General features: G+C 35.4%; 1 protein-coding gene across 1 annotated transcript in view; it reads right to left on the bottom strand.

Annotated features, from left to right (window-relative positions):
• Col4a5 (collagen type IV alpha 5 chain) overlaps window positions 1–19,656 on the bottom strand; it is a 222,209-nt gene that overhangs the window by 56,956 nt on the left and 145,597 nt on the right. The window contains exons 30-33 of the mRNA XM_052171348.1: window positions 8,077–8,190; window positions 5,521–5,688; window positions 4,278–4,367; window positions 2,101–2,250 (exon numbers count right to left, since the gene is read on the bottom strand). Coding sequence (XP_052027308.1) covers window positions 2,101–2,250; window positions 4,278–4,367; window positions 5,521–5,688; window positions 8,077–8,190 — 522 coding nt within the window. The remainder of the gene's footprint in view (window positions 1–2,100; window positions 2,251–4,277; window positions 4,368–5,520; window positions 5,689–8,076; window positions 8,191–19,656) is intronic.

Below are 19,656 nucleotides of genomic sequence, written 5' to 3'. Positions count from 1 at the left end.
AACAAAATAATGTTCAATGCTTGGCCCTACTTACCTGTATCAACAATAACAGTGGCCAAATTGGTGATAATTTGATCTACTGTGAACTATTAGTTTCCCAGTTTTTTTGCGGTTGCCCACCAGAAATTCAGATCAGCTAAATAGGGTCAACTTTCTCTTTGTTCCTGTCTCAAAGTCTTTTATTGTTATTAACTCTACAGTGGAAGTCAAGCATATTTTACTGTCCTATAATTTGCAAAGCCTTATTAACAGATAAAAGATAACAACAATAATGCCAGGAACTGATAAAACTGCTCAGTGGATAAGGGAACATGCCACCGAGCCTGAAGACCTGAGTCCAACCTTTGTAGCCCACATAGTGGAGTGGGAGAGGTATAAGTTGTCCTCTGTAATTCCCATGAGTATTATAGCATATACATATGTATACATATCAATCAATCAACCAATAAATCAATCATTTAGTCAATCAGAATCTGGTTTTTAAAAGAAGAGGTAACTAAGAAAGCTATTTCATTTTTCTTATCCTAAATTTTACCTCTTTTGGTACTTTTAGAAAAACTTTAACATACAAAATCATTTTAAGGAAAATAGCTGGGCAGTGTTGACGCTTGCATTTAATCCCAGCACTTGGGAGGCAGAGGCAGGCAGATTTCTGAGTTCGAGGCCAGCCTGATCTATAGAGTGAGTTCCAGGACAGCCAGGGCTGCACAGAGAAACTCTGTCTTGCAAAACAAAACAAAACAAAATTTAAGGAAATTTTCCATTAAATCATGCTCAATGAAAAACTCATAACATTTATTTACACAGGTGCACACACACACACACACACATTTACAACTGACAACAATAATAGAACACAAAAAGTTGAACGTACATTTTCATAAAGTATGTTTCTTTTCTATAGGTGCCATACACACACACACACACACACACACACACACACACACACACACACATATATATATAACGTTGGGTTTTGATAAACCATGTAAAACTTCCATGAAAAGAAACCAATATGTTTATAATTTAAAACTTATTGTATACAGCATAATACTATTCACCATCATTTGGTTTTGGTTTCTAGGCAAAAAAAAAAAAATAATTAAAAAGAACCACCACATATCCTAAATACTAAATATGCTGTTCTCAAATTATCGTGTCTATAGATCATTTTCTCTTGCTTCTGGAGTAATTCTGGAAACCTGAAGGTAATTATTTAAGTCTATATTATTTATGAATGCATTTACTTATGTATGTATTTATGTATGTGTGTATATACATGCTCATAGGCTTGTTGGCACATGTGTCTTTGCAAGTGCACATGGAGGCCCAAAGTTGAGCTTGGATGTCTTCATAGAATGGTCACACTTTAGATTGTTGAGGATGGGTCTTTCACTGAACTCAAAAAACTCCTAGAGTTTGCTCACCCATCTCTGCCTCAAAAGTGTTAAGATTACAGGTTCTGGTGTTGCTTTTTTGTGGTTTCTGGGGATCCAATCTCCAGTTTCATGGTTGTATAACAAACAGTTAACTGAGCCAGCTTCCCAGCTCCCCAAATCTGCTTTAAATACCCCATAGCTCATGACAGGTAAATGACAAAGAAAATATTCAAGCAAAAAGGTAATCAATGAAACATCATGAAAATATTCACTACCAAAATGTTCTATATATAATTGATTTGTTCAACACAGTAACTCCAAGTTACTTCTCTTGTACTTAAAAATAAAATGTCAGGAGCAAGGGAAGATGGCTCAGTAGGTAAAGGTGCTTTGTGAAAAGCTCAAGTCCTGAGTTCAGTCCCTGGAATTCACAATGTGGATGAAGAGAACCAACTTCTAAAAGTTGTTCTTTGACTTCTACATGTACAAACACACACATACATACACATACATATACACACAACATATATAAATACATATATACATGAATAAATCTGTGTAAAATCAAACTTCAGGAACTGGGTGTATAGTACTGTGAAAGAGCATTTGCTAGTATACATATGACTATGTTTGTTCACCTGTAGGACAACTAACAAAAATCCTAAAAAAATTAAGCCTAAGATATGCAAAAAGATATTTGTGACTATTTGCATTCACTTACCTGGTAAGCCAGGCTCACCCTTTTCTCCTTTTGATCCCAGAAAATCTGGATGCAGTGGTCCAGGCGGACCTGGAAGGCCAGGCTCTCCCTTACCACCCTTTTCTCCTGCAGGGCCAGGGAGACCTGGCTGTCCTTGCATGCCATCATCACCTACAATCAACAAAGCACACCAAGTTCGTTCATCCATAATCAATGCATGTAAAATTATCACATGTCTCATAACGTACGTAAACTAAGCACTCAGAACATGTATTTAACTGAATGTCTGCCAATAAAACTACTTGTGTACATGTTGATAAATGTGGGTGAGACACTCTCTCCTTTCTGGACTGTGGTTATAGACTCACAATCAGGAAAATCTGAATTTCAGTTCTCAAATTATGGGCTAAGCATTTACAATATTCCAGATATACAAGCTATGTATGTCATCAAACTGAAAAGAAAACATTTCCAGCTTCTGGTTATTACAAATAAGACTGCTATGAACATGGGCCTCAAGTGGAGGGACAGGATTATTAACCCACAGCCAATATTTCTGACAGTGAATTGTTCCTGTCTAAAAAGAACTGCAGGGACAAAATGGAGAAGACACTGAAGATAGATGCCTAGCATGGCTGTCCTCTGAGAGGCCCTATCAGCATTTGACTGAAACAAATGCAGATACTCACACCCAACCATTGGACTGAAGTAGGGGACCCCTATGGTTGAATTATGGGAAGGATTGGAGAAGCTGAAGGCGAGAGTGACCCCATAGGAAGACCAGCAGTCTCAACTAACTCAGACTCCAGGGAGCTCCCAGAGACTTAACCACCAACCAGGAGCATACACTGGCTACAGTAAGGCCCCATATATAGCAAAGAACTGCCTGGTCTGGTCTCAGTGGGAGAAGATGCACCTAATCCTTCAGAGACTTGAAGCCCCAGGGAAAGATGATGCCTGGTGTGGGGAGTACCCTCTTTGGGGAAAAAGGGGGGAAGAATGGGATGAGGAACTGTGGAAGGGAGGACCTGGAGGGGAGACAATGACTGGAATATAAATGAAATAATTTTAAAAAAGAATGTTTACATGATATTTTCAAAAGTAAAGTCAACAAACTGTAAGCATTTTTATTATTATTAATGTCTGAATTAAGAAAAATAAAAATATATTCTTAAATCTTTTATCTTTTAAATTTATTAATGAAGTTTAATATGAAATTGTTAAAATTTCATAAAAAATATAAAAGAAGTCACTTTTATTGAATATAATCTTCATTTACATTTCGAATGCTAAAATCTTTCCTGGTTTCCCCCTCCCCGAAAACCCCCAACCCCTCCTCCCATCTCCTGCTTCCAAGTATATGCCCCTCCACCTGACCCACTCCCACCTCCCCCCGCTCAATTTTCCTTTGTTGGGTAATCTATTGAGCCTTCACTGATGCCCAACAAGGCCTTCCTCTGCCACATTTTTGGCTGGAACCATGTATGCCCCTTGGTTGATGGATCAGTCTCTGGGAGTCGTGGGGTATCTGTGTGTCCGAAATCTTTGTTCTTCCCATGGGGCTGTAAAACCCTTCAGCTCCTTTGGACCATCCTCCAGCTCCTCCATTGGGGACTCCATGCCCAGTCTAATAGTTGGTTGTTAGCATCTGCCTCTGTATGTGTAAGGCTCTGGCAGGAGCCCTCCGGAGACAACCATGGCATGCTCCTTTTGGTATGCATTTCTTGTTGTCCATAGTAGTGTCAGCTTGTGACTTTATAGTATGAATCCCCAGGTAGGGCAGTGTCTGGGTGACCTTTACTTCAGTCTCTGCTCCACACATTGTCTCCCTTATTGCTCCTGTGAGTATTTTGTTCCCTTTCTTAGAGGAACTAAAGCACCCTTACTTAAGTCCTCCTTCTTCTTGAGCTTCCTGTGGTCTGTGAATTGTAACTGGTTTATTTTGAGCTTTTGGGCTAACATCTGCTTATTAGTAAGTGCACACCATGTGTGTTCTTCTGTGATTGGGTTACCTCACTCAGGATAACACTTTCTAGTTCCATCCATTTGCCTAAGAATTTCATGAATTCATTGTGTTGAATAGCTGAATAGTACAAAACACTAAGCACTCTTTGTTTTAAAATAAGAAAACCAGAACCGTATTGACAGAACACAATGTTTGATTTTACAAATATCTGTCAGTAAACTCCAGTTCTTACCTTTAAGACCAGGAGCACCACTCCTGCCAGGAATTCCCAAAGGTCCAGGTGGGCCTGGAGGTCCCATCATACCCATTTCACCTTTGACACCTTTGGAAAAAAAATCAGTTACTATATTTCCCGGTGTTGGACTTTGGAAAGATGAGTTGGACTTTTAAAGATATCAATTGGAAAACTATTTAGGAATGAAAGGAAAGTGCAGTGAGATTTTACCCTTTCTAAGCTTAGCATTCACTCCTGAAGGAAACCCACTTACTCACTGTGGTATTCTCCACAGGAGAGAGTGCAACTCCCTAGGCTACATAATAAGAATTCACCAACAGGGGTGCTCTGAAACTAACTCCTCTCTCTCTCTCTCTCTCTCTCTCTCTCTCTCTCTCTCTCTCTCTCTCTCTCTCTCTCTTTCCCTCTCTCCCCTCTCTCCCCTCTCTGTCCCCATCTCTCTGTAACCCTGTACCTCCCTCCATTCCTTTATCCCTCCTTCCCTCTCTCCACTTTCTCCCTGTCCCTCCCTCTCTCTCTAAAAGCACGTTTTCATTTTTATTTTATGAGTGTGGTTATTTTGGCTGAATATGTCTGTCCCGAACACCATGTGCATGTAGTACCCCCAGAGGCCAGAAGAGGGCACTTGATCCACTGGGAACGGAATTACAGACAGTTGGGAGCTGCCTTGTGAGTGCTGGGAATCCAACCCCAGTTCTCTGAAAGAGCAGCCAGTGGTTTTAACCAGTGAGGTATCATTTTAAGACCTCCTCTTTGTCTCATGAAATTCTTTCTTTGGGAAGCAACTTGCAATGGAAAGATGATAAAAAGATGAAAAGATGCATTATGAGTGATTAGATGTCACATGAGCTAAAGAATACCCAAGTGTCAGAAAAGTGTTATCATAGAGTTAGATTCTTCAACTCTAATCATTCTTATTGGAGTCAAATGAATTATAGAAAATAATCTGGTAGAGGCACCTCTTGATCTCTGACCCACAGAATCTTAAGCAAAATGCTTGGAAAGTTACTTTCAACCATCATATTTTGGATCCTTTATTATATAGTAATATATACCTGGTCAGGACCAGGTATATACACAGTATAAAAAATTATAGTGCAAACACCAGTGGAATTTTTAACACTCATACACTTAACACTTCCTGAATAGTATAAGTCCATAAAATTCAATGTGAAAATGATTTGTCAGTCATATTAATATTAGTTTCATTGATCCAGTCAGACAGATTATTAAACATTACCTGGAAATCCAGGGACACCTGCTTTTCCAGGTAGACCAGGTGATCCTGGAGGTCCTATAAGACCTGGGGCTCCAGGGAGCCCTGGACTGCCTCTCTCTCCAGGGAGTCCTGGAACATCAAACCCAGGAGGTCCTGGATCTCCCTTCTCTCCTGGAATTCCATGTAAGCCTAGTTAACAACATATTAACATTATAAGTGTTGATGCAGTCGTCATATGATGGATCTGGTTATTTTTCTAGCAAAGAAGTGACATGATCTGTATATGATAAACTAGGAGAGTACATTACAAAAACCTTAGCCATTGTGCATGTGAAAATGACTAATGAAAATCAAGCTATAATGCTTTAAATATTTCCAGATGAGAGGTTTTGTTCAAATTGTTTTGGTAAAACACAATTTTAAAAAAATTTCCAGTTAATTTTTGACCAACTTTTTTATTAAGTACAAATATTTTTTAACCAAACCATGAAAAAATGCACAGTTTTCTGGTTATATTATCTAATAAATAGGAATATAGCATCAAATTATCAAATTTGTAAAATATTTGAATGCATAATCTCAATGTTTAGCTCATCATAGATTGTTAACACCTTATGCTTTGCCATTCATTGGCCCAATGACCACAGGTGGATTTTCACTGTTCCAATTATTAGTGCATATCATGCTGACCCCTCTGAATGATTATCAAATTAGTCAATTTGTTTTGGTTTTATTTGGGCTATGTCTAACATGTTGTTTTAATAATATGATACGATCAGTTCTTACTATTTTGTATTAAGTTTTCTGTTGCATTATCTTGTTTTGAGTTTTATTTTAAATTAAGTTTTATGCTTAATGTTATTATTTGGTATTACATTTTGATGAAACAGAAAAAAGTATATTAATGGGCAGTTTCTGTCATGAATTATGATGCATGTTTAGCAAGATACTAGTAGTGTTCTTGCTGATTGCCCTTTTATGTAAGAATCAATATAGTTTAAAAAGTGTTAAATCAATATTTTGCTTTGGTGATGATAATAACATTTATCTTTAAAATGAACATATAAATTGAGAGTCTACTGAATACTTTTATGCCATTTTTTGTTAACTGCTGAATATAATTGATATTAAAGTCTATGGCAAAGAAAATATTTACCAGCAAATATATAAAGGTGAATTAAAAGCCGTTAACTAGCACTGTTCTGATACTATGCAGTCCTTCTGCTACTGGAGGTAGAAGAAAGCAGTATAGAAATAGAATAGTAGAAGTTTTGACTAAAAATTTGCAAGGTATTAGCTATAGTTTAAAATAAATATTATAATTTTCTATTTTATTCAGATATTTTAAATTTTCATGCAGCTGTCATGTAAGACTTCAAAATGTTTCTACAGAGTCATGAACTTTTTTAAACTAAATGAAACAACAAAATACAAAAGAAGTGATAAAATCATTACATTGTTCTTTGTGAAATACCAGTTTAAGTCTGTAATGATCAAAACTAAAACTACTTTTTTCTTCAAGATTCCACCTTTATGCAGGTTGGGTGGAGTGTTTTTTGTTTTTGTTTTATTTTTCTGTTCTTTTTTTTTTCATGAATGATGAAGCAACTATTTATAGCAACCTTGTTCAAAACATAACTCTAAGTTTTCTTATGTTTCAATCAGTAATGCATGCCAGGGGCCATAAAAAAGTACAATGTGCCTTCAAATTGAGTTTTAAAATAGTGCATGAATAAAAATAACCTTTATGGGTGTTTTGTATTGTTAACCACAATTTTGAAACTCTTTTTTATTTGATATATTCTTTATTTACATTTCAAATGTTGTCTCCTTTCCTGCCCCCCTTCCCCGTTTTGAAACTCAATGCAATAACCAACAACATACTCGGTGTCATTTAAAGTCAGAAAATACATGTGTGCAATATATGTGCATCTGAGTTTTGTTCAATTTTCTTACGTGTTTATATGAATTAAAAAAACAAATGTTCCATGTTTGTTTTCATTTTATGAACTATTTATTACAATATTCAAAATAACAAAATGCAGGGCTGAAAATGTCCCTTACTGTACCTGAGTAAATAGATAATGTAAATTCACTCAGAATCCACAGTTAGTACACACTCTTACACAATTATACAACGGCCATATCTTTATATGTGGAGGCAAAACCACTAGCTACATGTTTACAAAACCCTTTCAAGGATCTAATTGAAAAAAAAAGAGCAGCTTAGTGTGCTCAGTTACAAAGTTTTTCCCAGTATTGGAGCAAAAAAGAAGGAGATCTACTTCATTCTTTGCTCTGAAATAATAAGCATGAACAGTTCGAGGTCTATGTTTTTAAAACTCTGTATTGTTCAATGATTATATGGTAATGGTAACTACAATTATCACATTTTATTATTAGAATAGATGGATTTTAGGTGAACAGAAGGGGGAAACATTAAGTAATAAATTAGTTCTCATGCTGTGATCTATAATTTACAATTTCATAAAATTATATACATACATGGATTACCTCTTTAATCACATTAGTGGGAGACATTGATATACACTGCAAGTCTTATAACTGTAATCTTACCAGGTGGGCCTATTGGCCCTGGAGTTCCTGGTGGTCCTGGTGGTCCCTGAAGACCAATTCCTGGCAGCCCTGGAGGCCCTATTGGGCCAGGCTGTCCATTTGGTCCAACGTCACCTTTTCAAAAAAGCAGAGTTTACATATTTAAAATAACCGTAGGTTTTTTTGTTTTTTGTTTTTTTTTTTTGACAGAGGCAAGACATGGTTTTATTACCAAGACTCCCATTAAATAACATTGTCAAACCATCTAAAGTTCCTTCATGCCTGCTTTCCTAATGTTTGGAGTAGGAGGAAGTTTCTAATTTTTTTTACTGTTATTTGACTCTTATAAATTATGATTACAGCCAAAGCTAGGTCAAAGGGTTAAGACTCCCCTGGTCAGCTAGCTTTACAGTCTGGTTGTCTTAGGCACTTGGGACAATGTTGCAGCTGAGGGTGCTGTGTTCAGAGTAGCATCATCTGCACCAACATGAAGCGATGCACTGGCCTTGGCTTTCATTTTTCTTTTATTTTTATTTTTATTTTTATTTATTTTTTTATTTACATTGCAAATGATTTCCCCTTGCAAATGATTTCCCCCTTTCTGGGTCCCCACTCCCCGCAAGTCCCATAAGTCCTCTTTTGTCCCCCTATTCTTCCATTTACCCCTTCCCACTTCCCTGTTCTGGAATTCCCCTATACTCTTGCACTGAGTCTTTCCAGAACCAGGGCCCACTCCTCCATTCTTTTTGGACATCATTTAATTTGTGGATTATGTCCCAGGTATTCAAAGTTTCTAGGCTAATATCCACTTATCAATGAGTGCATACCATGATTGATCTTTTGAGACTGGGTTACCTCACTTAATGATGTTCTCCAGCTCCATCCATTTGCCTAAGAATTTCATGAATTCATTGTTTCTAATGGCTGAATAGTACTCCATTGTGTATATATACCACATTTTTTGTATCCATTCCTCCGTTGAAGGACACCTGGGTTCTTTCCAGCTTCTGGCTACTACAAATAGGGCTGCTATGAACATAGTGGAGCATGTGTCCTTATTGCATGCTGAAGAATCCTCTGGATATATGCCCAGTAGTGGTATAACAGGGTCCTCAGGAAGTGACATGCCCAGTTTTCTGAGGAACCGCCAGACTGATTTCCAGAGTGGTTGCACCATCTTGCAATCCCACCAGCAGTGGAGGAGTGTTCCTCTTTCTCCACATCCTCGCCAACACCTGCTGTCTCCTGAGTTTTTGTTCTTAGCCATTCTGACTGGTGTGAGGTGAAATCTCAGGGTTGTTTTGATTTGCATTTCCCTAATGATTAATGATGTTGAACATTTCTTAAGGTGTTTCTCAGCTCTCCGAAGTTCTTCATGTGAAAATTCTTTGTTTAGCTCCGTACCCCACTTTTTAATGGGGTTATTTGGTTCTCTGGGTTCTACTTTCTTGAGTTCTTTGTATATATTAGATATTAGCCCTCTGTCGGATTTAGGGTTGGTGAAGATTCTTTCCCAGTCTGTTGGTTGATGTTTTGTCCTTTTGACGGTGTCCTTTGCCTTACAGAAACTTTGTAGTTTTATGAGGTCCCATTTGCCAATTCTTGATCTTAGAGCATAAGCTATTGGTGTTCTATTCAGGAACTTTTCCCCTGTGCCTGTACTTAGGTGACTCAACAGTAGCTGTAGTTGCCTGCACAGAATCAAATCAATCAATTGTTCTGCTCAGGGGCAGGTGGGATAGTGAGGGACTCATGTGCCTCCATTCCTAGGAGAGGAGCAATTGAGAGTTGATGGCTTCTAGAGAAGGGAAAGTCAGTTTTCTTTAAGGGTATGGCCTGTGGTATGTTGTTCCTATTCTAATAATAGACATGAGTATATGAGACATATACATTGGACCTAGTGAGTTACTTCTTAAGATGACATAAAATTGGGAGGCACAGAGAGGTAAGGATAAATCTTGAGGGTGTTATAGGTAAGAGTCAGAAAACTACGTAGTATGTATAAATGTCTATAAAAACTAATAAAAATGTATTTTTCCTATATTCTTTGTTTACAATCCAAATGATTTCCGCTTTCCAGTTTCCCCCTCCACATAAGTCCCATAAGTCCTCTTCCCTCTGCCCATTCCCCATTCAACTCCCTCTGTCCTGGTAGTCCCCTACAATGCTGCATCAAGCCTTTCCAGGACCAGAGCCCTCTCCTTCCTTTTTCTTGGGAATGATTTGATATATGAGTTGTGTCTTGGGTATTCAGAGCTTCTGGGCTAATATCCACTTATCAGTGACTGCATTCCATGTGTATTCTTTTGTGATTAGGTTACCTCACTTAGGATGATATTTTCTAGATCCAACCATTTGCCTAAAAATTTCATAAATTCATTGTTTTTAATTGCTGAGTAGTACTCCATTGTGCATATATACCACATTATCTGTATCCATTCCTCCACTGAGGGACATGTGGGTTCTTTCCAGCTTCTGGCTATTATAAATAAGGCTGCTATGAGAAATGTGTACAGTTGTAAAACTGCTACTAAAATCCAGATTTAGAACCATTTCACCAATCCTCAAAGGGACCGGTGATCAGTTGTTGATTCTTCTCCAAATGCCAATTTTCTTGCAACTGCTATGTAACTTTATTACTTACAGGTTTTCCATTTCCAGAATGACAGAAATGCAATCATGCAGCATATAGCTTTGTGAGTATCTCTTTTTTTCTGACTTAATATTATACATTTGAGATTCATTTATGTGTTGTGTATACAGTTATCCAATTGTTTTAGCACTGTTTGTTGAAAAGATTTATCTTCCTACTGAAATTGACTGTGTAAATTTTTGAAAGATACATGTTGGGCTATGATTTATGTCAGCAGTCAGGATGTATGTTTAGTATGCATGAGGTCCTGAACTTGATTCCTAACACCACATAGTGAATATTTCATTGTATAAATACACTCAGGACATTGTGTTAGTCCTTGTGGTTTGATGGACATCTGGGCTGTTTCCAATTCTTGCTGATTATGAATAAAGCTCCTATGATCATAGACTTACAGATTTTTGATGCAAAGCTTCAGAGTTTTCTTTAATAAATACCTAGAAATGAGTTTTCTGTTTCAAAGAGTAAGACTGTGTTTTACTTTCTAATACACTGGCCTATTTTCAAAGTGGTACGAAGCTCTTTGGTCCTGTGCTGGAGATGGAAGTGGCTGCTCTGTTTGGGATTCTAACTAGCTGTGTGCAAGACGCTATTATTATACCTACTTGGTGGCAATTTTTCTTCGTCTTGAGAAGAAAGTTAATTCTTAGAGTTATGTATCTATCTCATTGTTGCTTAAACCTGTATTTTGCAGATGACTGTATTGAAGATTCTTACACACATTTGCTTGCTCTTTGAATGTTTTGTGGGGCAAAAATATAAATATATTTACATTGTTGCCAACATTTATTTAACTCTGCTTTGAAATTTGGTAAAAGGTTTGTGACTGTTGAGTTTTAAGGATTAGTATATATTATGCTTACAAATACATTGTTAAATACATGATATAAAAATATTCTATTTTAGTGAAGTCAAGATTAGCAGTTTTCCATTTTATGACTTTTTGTGTCCTAGCCAACTATTCCCTGTCTAGGTTATGAGCATAAAGATTTTTTTCTATGCTTTCACTCAAACAAAAACTAAATTTGACTGTACATCAGTGTTTATACTATCTATGAGCTGAGAATTTGTTTTATTTTCAAATCACAGGTTCTTAATATTGATTATCAACAGGCCTGTAGCAAATTATTTCAATTAGATTAAGGTGAGATGATCCACCTTAAAAGTGGTTGACACCATTCAATGGGCTATGGTCCCTGACTAATTGTCCATCTCTCTTTGCTTCCTAATTATGGAGTTGTAACACAAAAATGTGGTCCGCTAAATCTAAAAGATTCAGTTTGACTTTTTACCAGAAGAAGTGACAGTGCTTGCTTTCTAGAAGTTTTAGGTTTTGGAGTTTTATGTGTGGGTCTACAATCTCTTCTGAGTTAAAATTTGTAAAATTTGGAAGTTCATTTGTTTCGTTTGTCTCATGTCACCTATACAATAATAGATTTGTAGTATTTGTTAGAAGTTTCTTTTTCTATTGAAATTTCAATTTGTGAAAAATATTATTGTGAAGATAGACTTTAACTCAGTATATACTTAGCATACAAGAGTGCTTGGAATTTTATCTCCAGCTCTGCACACACAAAAAAATCAAAGACAATTCTATTTCTAGACCCATGTGTCACCATGTCATATATTACAAGACATATTAGTCACTTTAAGACTGTATTAAGTCTTCAAATCAAATACTTTGAACTCTCTAACTTAGGACTTTCTTAATTTGTTTTGGCTATTCTAAGGTGTTCGCTTTTCCACATAAATGTTTGAATAATTAAAAACTTCTGCTGTGTTTTCCTTAAGGTTACAATTAGTCTAAACATAATTTGGAATAAGGAAATTGGGCCTGCCAGTACATTAGCATAATATATCACTTTATTTATATTTGGATTATGTCATTGATATTTTGTAGTTATTTAACATATAAATACTGCACTTATGATATTTGGTGCTATTTTAAATATTTGTTTTGTCTAATTCTAATTGGTAAAACTTCACTTTGTTTTGTATAGTGGCCCTAATACTTATATTGTAAAATTAACTTTCTGTTCCAAAGGTTTTATGTAAGATGATTTTCTAAATATAAAGTCAAATCTTGTATGAATAGACAATTTTTTCCTTTTCAATCTCTATGCTTTTAATATTTGTCTTAACTTATAACAATGGCTAAATATTTGCAGTATAATAATAACATTTTTGGCTAATAACTCTGTTGTATCCTAATTTTGGAGGAAAGAATTCAATATTTCACCATCAACCATAATGGATTAAACTTTTTATACATGATATAAGACTTCTGATAAAAGACTATATCGTAAAAAGGAACTTTGGAATTTCAATGTGGAGGACAGTTTTTTTTTTTTTGTTTGTTTGTTTGTTTTTTTCCTGAAACAGGGCTTGCCATTGCTTTTCTGAGTGGCCTGAAACCAAGTACTGTAGGATGTCCTTGAACTTGAGGCAATCCATCTGCCTCAACCTACCATATGCTGAGTCTAGAGGCCGGCTAACAGATTTTCTTGAGTTCATAATTTTCTAAAAGTATATTTTTTTCGAAATGGAAACTGAATTTTATCAAATAATTTTAACAGTATTTCAGGTGCATAGATGTAATTGTTTGGACCATGGAAATAGCAAATTATACTGAATACTTTTCCGATGTCAAAGTAGCTGATATTGTGAAGATCATGATGGCCATGAAAGACATTGCTAGAGTTTATTTTTATATATTGTAATATATGATCTATTATTATTATTTGGAAAAATTCTTACCTATTTGTTCTTCAGAAATTTTGGCCTATAACTTAGGGTTTCTTTTGTTGTATTTTTTGTTTATTTGTTTATTTGTTTTCTGCCTGGTTTTGATATTAGAGGAATTCTACCCTCATAACTATTGGGAAGTAAACACTCAGCAGTATTTTACCAGGGAAAAAGCTGTGTAGAGATTATATTACTGCTTTTTAGAATGTTTGATACAAATTCCCAGAGATGTCACCAAGAATTATTTTTGTAGCCATCAACATAATGTCAAGAGTAAGTACTGTATGTACCAATTAGATGAGGGTGGGAAGTAAAAACCACCTAATGATGGACAGTACAGCATTACAATTTTCTGTCTCAAATTTGTATTTGCTTTAATTAATAGAATAGCTGAAATTCTATAAACTTATAATATTTAAAATATATATTCTTATATTTCAAACTTTTCAAATTTATAGTATTTATAATTCTAACTCCCATTTTAAAAAGTTGTACATTAGGTGTTCATTTTATGAGCTCATTTACTCATATCAATTTTGAAAGAATTCATTCTTTCCTTACAGATCACTGAAAACACTATTGTGAAATCCTAAGTTTCGGTAGGGACATATGTATGCTTCAGAGCACTTATCCTGCTCCACTTGTTATTCCTGCACAGGTTCACAATCTCATATTATAAGTGACATTTTAACTTACATTAATGTGTATTTGGTAAATACTAAGGTTTTAAATCAGTTATATGAAGTGCTTCTGAATTATTAAACTCTCATTGAAATGATTTACATTTATTTTTTATGAGATATATTCTTTATTTACATTTCAAATGTTGTCCCCTTTCCTGGTTCACCCCCCCCCCCCGAAAATACCCTATCCCTTCCTCCCTTTCCCTGCTCACCAATCCACCCAATCCTGCTTCTCTGACCTGCCATTCCCCTACACTGGGGCATCGAGTATTCTCAGGACCAAGGGCCTTTCCTCCCTTTGATGTCCAACAAGGCCATCCTCTGCTACATATGCAGCTGGAGCCCTGAGTCCCCCCATGTGTACTCTTTGGTTGATGGTTTAGTCCCTGGGAGCTCTGGGGGGTACTAGGTGGTTCAAATTGTTGTTCCTTCTATGAATTATATTCATGAATGGGGTTAATTGACAAATCCCAGGCTTTTAAAATGTCGTTTTTTTTAAATAATAGTTGATGGTTTTCTTATAAATACGTTATGCACATTTTTGATTTTGAGAAATGAAGCACATTTTGTTACTATCAAAAGATTTTAATTTTAATATTTCCAAATGAATCATTTCATTTGTCATGATACATTCTTCATTATTTCTCCTGATTAAAATATCCTTTCAAAAGACTCAGGCAAATTGTCACATCCTGTACCTTCAAAAGACCTCAAATAAGATCCTGAAAAAAAGTAATATATGAGGGAAACATATTGCTCCCAAAGTCATCTTTTTTATTCTTTTTTAGTATAATTAAATTGTGATATTCAGGCTTAACCATATTTCTGTTTCATCATGTATATTAACTTTTAAAATTTATTGCTGGTGTCCATACTGTTATGAAAAATGACACACCAATTTATTTTTTATAATTAAGTCATTGAGTTTCAAAATCTGATATTTGATCCAACAATGTCTAATAATTGAAGATTTTGGAGACATTAGTTCTGCATATTCTATACAAGTAATTTACCACTGAGGATAAACCACAACTATACTAGGTAAATTTTTATTGTAGTCTTTTAGATACATTTTGACAATAATATATTGATTCAAAACTTTATTTGCACACTCAACCATAAAAGTTACTATTGAAAAACTACCATCATAGCAATACTATCTACATCAGAAGTTCTCAACCTGTAGGTCACGACTCCTTTACGGATTGCATATAAGATATTCTGCATAACATATATTTACATTACCATTCATAACAGTAGCAAAATTACAGTTATGAGGTAGCAACAAAATAATTTTGTGGTTGGGGGTCACCACAACATGAGGAACTGTATTAAAGTGTGGCAGCAACAGCATTAGGAAGGTTGAGAACCACTGATCTAGATTTTTTTTTTTAATAATACAGAGCAACTTATGAGATTTTTCAAGAATATAGTTTATGCCTTTGTGTTTCTAGTGATTCAATTATTGCACTGTATGGGATATGAGTATAAATGCTGAACAAATGAAGGATTTGCATAGAAAATGTGCCCAAATACTAATTCTTCTAGAACGCTAAAAACTATACTTGAAGCAGGACCCAACGACTTACACCTTCAAATCTCATCATTGGGGATGAAAACAGGAGAACTGTGAATTTAACACCAACTGGGACTACATAGAGTCCTTGTAAGAAAACAAAAACAAAACCGAAAACAATCAAGCAAAACATGCGAACTCTACTGGGATTTTACTATTAAAAATATAGAAATTCTAAATTTCCCTCAAAATATCAAGCAAATCAAATGCATGGTAAAAAGTTCATGTTTCAAATAGATTCCATTTCATTTCTTTATTAAAAACATGTCTCAAAACAGTGGGTATCTTTCTTGAAAAGACTATCAGTAGATTATCGTTCAGAATATTTTATCTGTATTTTTTAGTTATGAGCATATAGTTGAGAAAGATAAAGTGTGGTAAAACACTACAACTTTGAGTGATTTACAGCCTCTCAAAATTATTTAGTTAAAGCTATTTTTTTCTATTTTTTATTTTCTATATTCTTTGTTTGCATTCCAAATGATTTCTTCTTTCCCAGTTCCCCCCTCCCCATATATCCCATAAGTCCACTTCTCTCCATCCATTCTCCTATCTTTCTCCCTCCCTATTCTCTGTCCTGGTACTCCCCTACAATGCTAGATCAACCCTTTCCAGAATCAGGGCCCTCTCCTTACTTCTTCATGGGAGTCATTTGTTATGCTAATTGTGCCTTGGGTATTCAGGGCTTCTGGGCTAATTAATATCCACTTATCAGAGATTGCATTCCATGTGTATTCTTTTGTGATTGGGTTACCTCACTTAGGATGATATTTTCCAGATCAAACCATTTGCCTAAAAATTTCATGAATTCATTGTTTTTTTTATTCGATATATTTTTTATTTACATTTCAAATGATTTCCCCTTTTCTAGCCCCCCACTCCCCGAAAATCCCATAAGCCCCCTTCTCTCCCCGTCCTCCCACCCACCCCTTCCCACTTCCCTGTTCTGGTTTTGACAAATACTGCTTCACTGAGTCTTTCCAGAACAAGGAGCCACTCCTTCTTTCTTCTTGTACCTCATTTGATGTGTGGATTATGTTTTGGGTATTCCAGTTTTCTAGGTTAATATCCACTTATTAGTGAGTGCATACCATGATTCACCTTTTGAGTCTGGGTTACCTCACTTAGTATGATGTTCTCTAGCTCCATCCATTTGCCTAAGAATTTCATGAATTCATTGTTTCTAATGGCTGAATAGTACTCCATTATGTAGATATACCACATTTTTTGCATCCACTCTTCTGTTGAGGGACACCTGGGTTCTTTCCAGCATCTGGCAATTATAAACAGGGCTGCTATGAACATAGTAGAGCATGTATCCTTATGGATATATAGCTATTAATAAAAGAATTTTCTTTTTTTCTTTTTTTCTTCTTTTTTTTCTTATCTCTGAAAATTCTTTTTTTTTAAATATTTTATTTTCTATATTCTTTGTTTACATTCCAAATGATTTCTCCTTTTCTTAAGAAGTTGTCTCAGACTATTTTCGGAATTTACAAAAACCCATTCTGGCTAAAATTAAGCTGAGATATATATTGATTTAATGAAAATCAATTCAACATAATTTGGGAATTTAAATTTAATTTAGACAATTCTCCAAAATATTTATCATGAGAATTCTATTCTTTGCAAACTGAACAGTGAAATAAAATCAGCCAAGCTAGTTATGTTAAACCTATTCTTTTGTATATTTAAAGATATCAAGTTCAAGAAGGTTAAAGTAGTAGAGAAATGGGGAAATGCCCTCAACTGTAAACAGCGAAAATGAGGCTCTTAAATGATAGTTAATTCACTCACAGTAGGGGACACATCCATTTGAACAAAGAAAGGCAAAAACTTGAAGAAAAATTTGAAGAAAGTTAAAGTACATAGTATAGTTTAAAATTTTTAACAAGAAAACTATTTTTCACATTATGGGATCATATATATATAAATAATGTGATACTAGTTAAAGGATAGTGAAACAAATGAGTGAATCAGGACTGTCAGCACAGAAAAGGACTCATCTATTCACAGTATTTGATGTGAGAGAAATGGCCAAATAATCTATTGTTGAACTTCTCTTTTAAATAAATGATATAAATACGAAGTATTTGAGATTAAGGACACTATAGGTCAGAATATCTTGACAGTGCCTGACAGGTACATATTTCTTAGATAAGACACCAAATTATAATAATAGGTAACATAAATAAAACAATAAAATAAAAACTTTGTATCCAAATACCTTAGAAATACAAATAGGTAACCAACATAGGAATAAAATACTCACGAACTCACTATTAAAAAAACACAAGTATTCAGGGTGTACTAGGAAAACCTTTAACTTTTTTTTTTAATTTTTTTTATTCGATATAATTTATTTACATTTCAAATGATTTCCCCTTTTCTAGCCCCCCACTCCCCGAAAGTCCCGTAAGCCCCCTTCTCTTCCCCTGGAAAACCTTTAACTTAAGACACAACACAGTGCGCCAATTCAAACTGGCAAGTGTTTGAATGTCTAAATAATTCATGAGAGCAGATAAAAATCTGGTTGTCCTATGTCACCAGAGAAATTAACTTTGTAATTTATGGCACGACCCCAAAGCAAGTAAAACAATAGTATTTGGGAGAATCGTGATTAATTGAAAATGTTATATCAGTGTGAATTTTAAAGTGGCAATCCAGGTTGGAGAAAGATCTAATAGTTTCTTATACAAGTGAACACATTTGTGTGGCTTTGGTATCAGCGTAATTGTGGCTTCGTAGAAGGAATTGGGTAGTGTTCCTTCTGTTTCTATTTTGTGGAATAGTTTGAAGAGTATTGGTGTTAACTCTTCTTTGAAGGTCTGGTAGAATTCTGCACTCAAGCCATCTGGTCCTGTGCTTTTTTTGGTTGGAAGACTTTCTATGACTCCTTCTATTTCTTTAGGCATTATGGGACTGTTTAGATGGTCTAGTTGGTCCTGATTTAATTTTGGTATTTGGTATCTGTCAAGGAAATTGTCCATTTCCTCCAGATTCTCCAGTTGTGTTGAGTACAGGCTCTTGTAGTAGGATCTGATGATTTTTTGGATTTCCTCAGTTTCCGTTGTTATATCTCCCTTTTCATTTCTAAGTTTGTTAATTTGGATACTTTCTCTGTGCCCTTTGGTCAGTCTGGCTAAGGGTTTATCTATCTTGTTGATTTTCTCAAAGAACCAGCTCCTGGTTTTGTTGATTTTTTTGTATGGTTCTCTTTGTTTCTACTTGATTGATTTCGGCCCTGAGTTTGATGATTTCCTGCCTTCTACTCCTCCTGGGCGAAATAGCTTCTTTTTGTTCTAGGGCTTTCAGGTGTGTCATTAAGCTGCTAATGTATGCTCTCTCCATTTTCTTTTTGGAGGCACTCAGGGCTATGAGTTTTCCTCTTAGCACTGCTTTCATTGTGTCCCATAGATTTGGGTATGTTGTGTTTTCATTTTCATTGTGTTCTAAAAAGTCTTTAATTTCTTTCTTTATTTCTTCCTTGACCAAGGTATCATTGAGTAGAGTATTGTTCAGTTTCCACATGTATGTGGGTTTTCTGTTGTTTCTGTTGCTATTGAAGACCACTTTTACTCCATAGTGATCAGATAGGAGGCATGGGATTAGTTCTATCTTCTTATATTTGTTGAGGTCTGTCTTGTGACCAATTATATGGTCGATTTTGGAGAAGGTACCATGAGGTGCTGAGAAAAAGGTATATTCTTTTGTTTTAGGATAGAATGTTCTATATATATCTGTTAAATCTAATTGGTCCAAAGCTTCAATTAGTTTCATTGTGTCCCTGTTTAGTTTCTGTTTTCCTGATCGGTCCATTGAGGAAAGTGCAGTGTTGAAGTCACCCACAATTATTGTGTTAGGTGCAATGTGTGCTTTTAGTTTTAATAAAGTTTCTTTTACGAAAGAGGGTGCCCTTGCATTTGGGGCATAGATGTTCAGGA

Source organism: Apodemus sylvaticus, chromosome X, assembly GCF_947179515.1.
Source record: "Apodemus sylvaticus chromosome X, mApoSyl1.1, whole genome shotgun sequence".
Classification (NCBI taxonomy): Eukaryota; Metazoa; Chordata; class Mammalia; order Rodentia; family Muridae; genus Apodemus; species Apodemus sylvaticus.
Note: the sequence above shows the minus strand (reverse complement) of the source record. Positions and strands in the feature narration are given on the sequence as shown.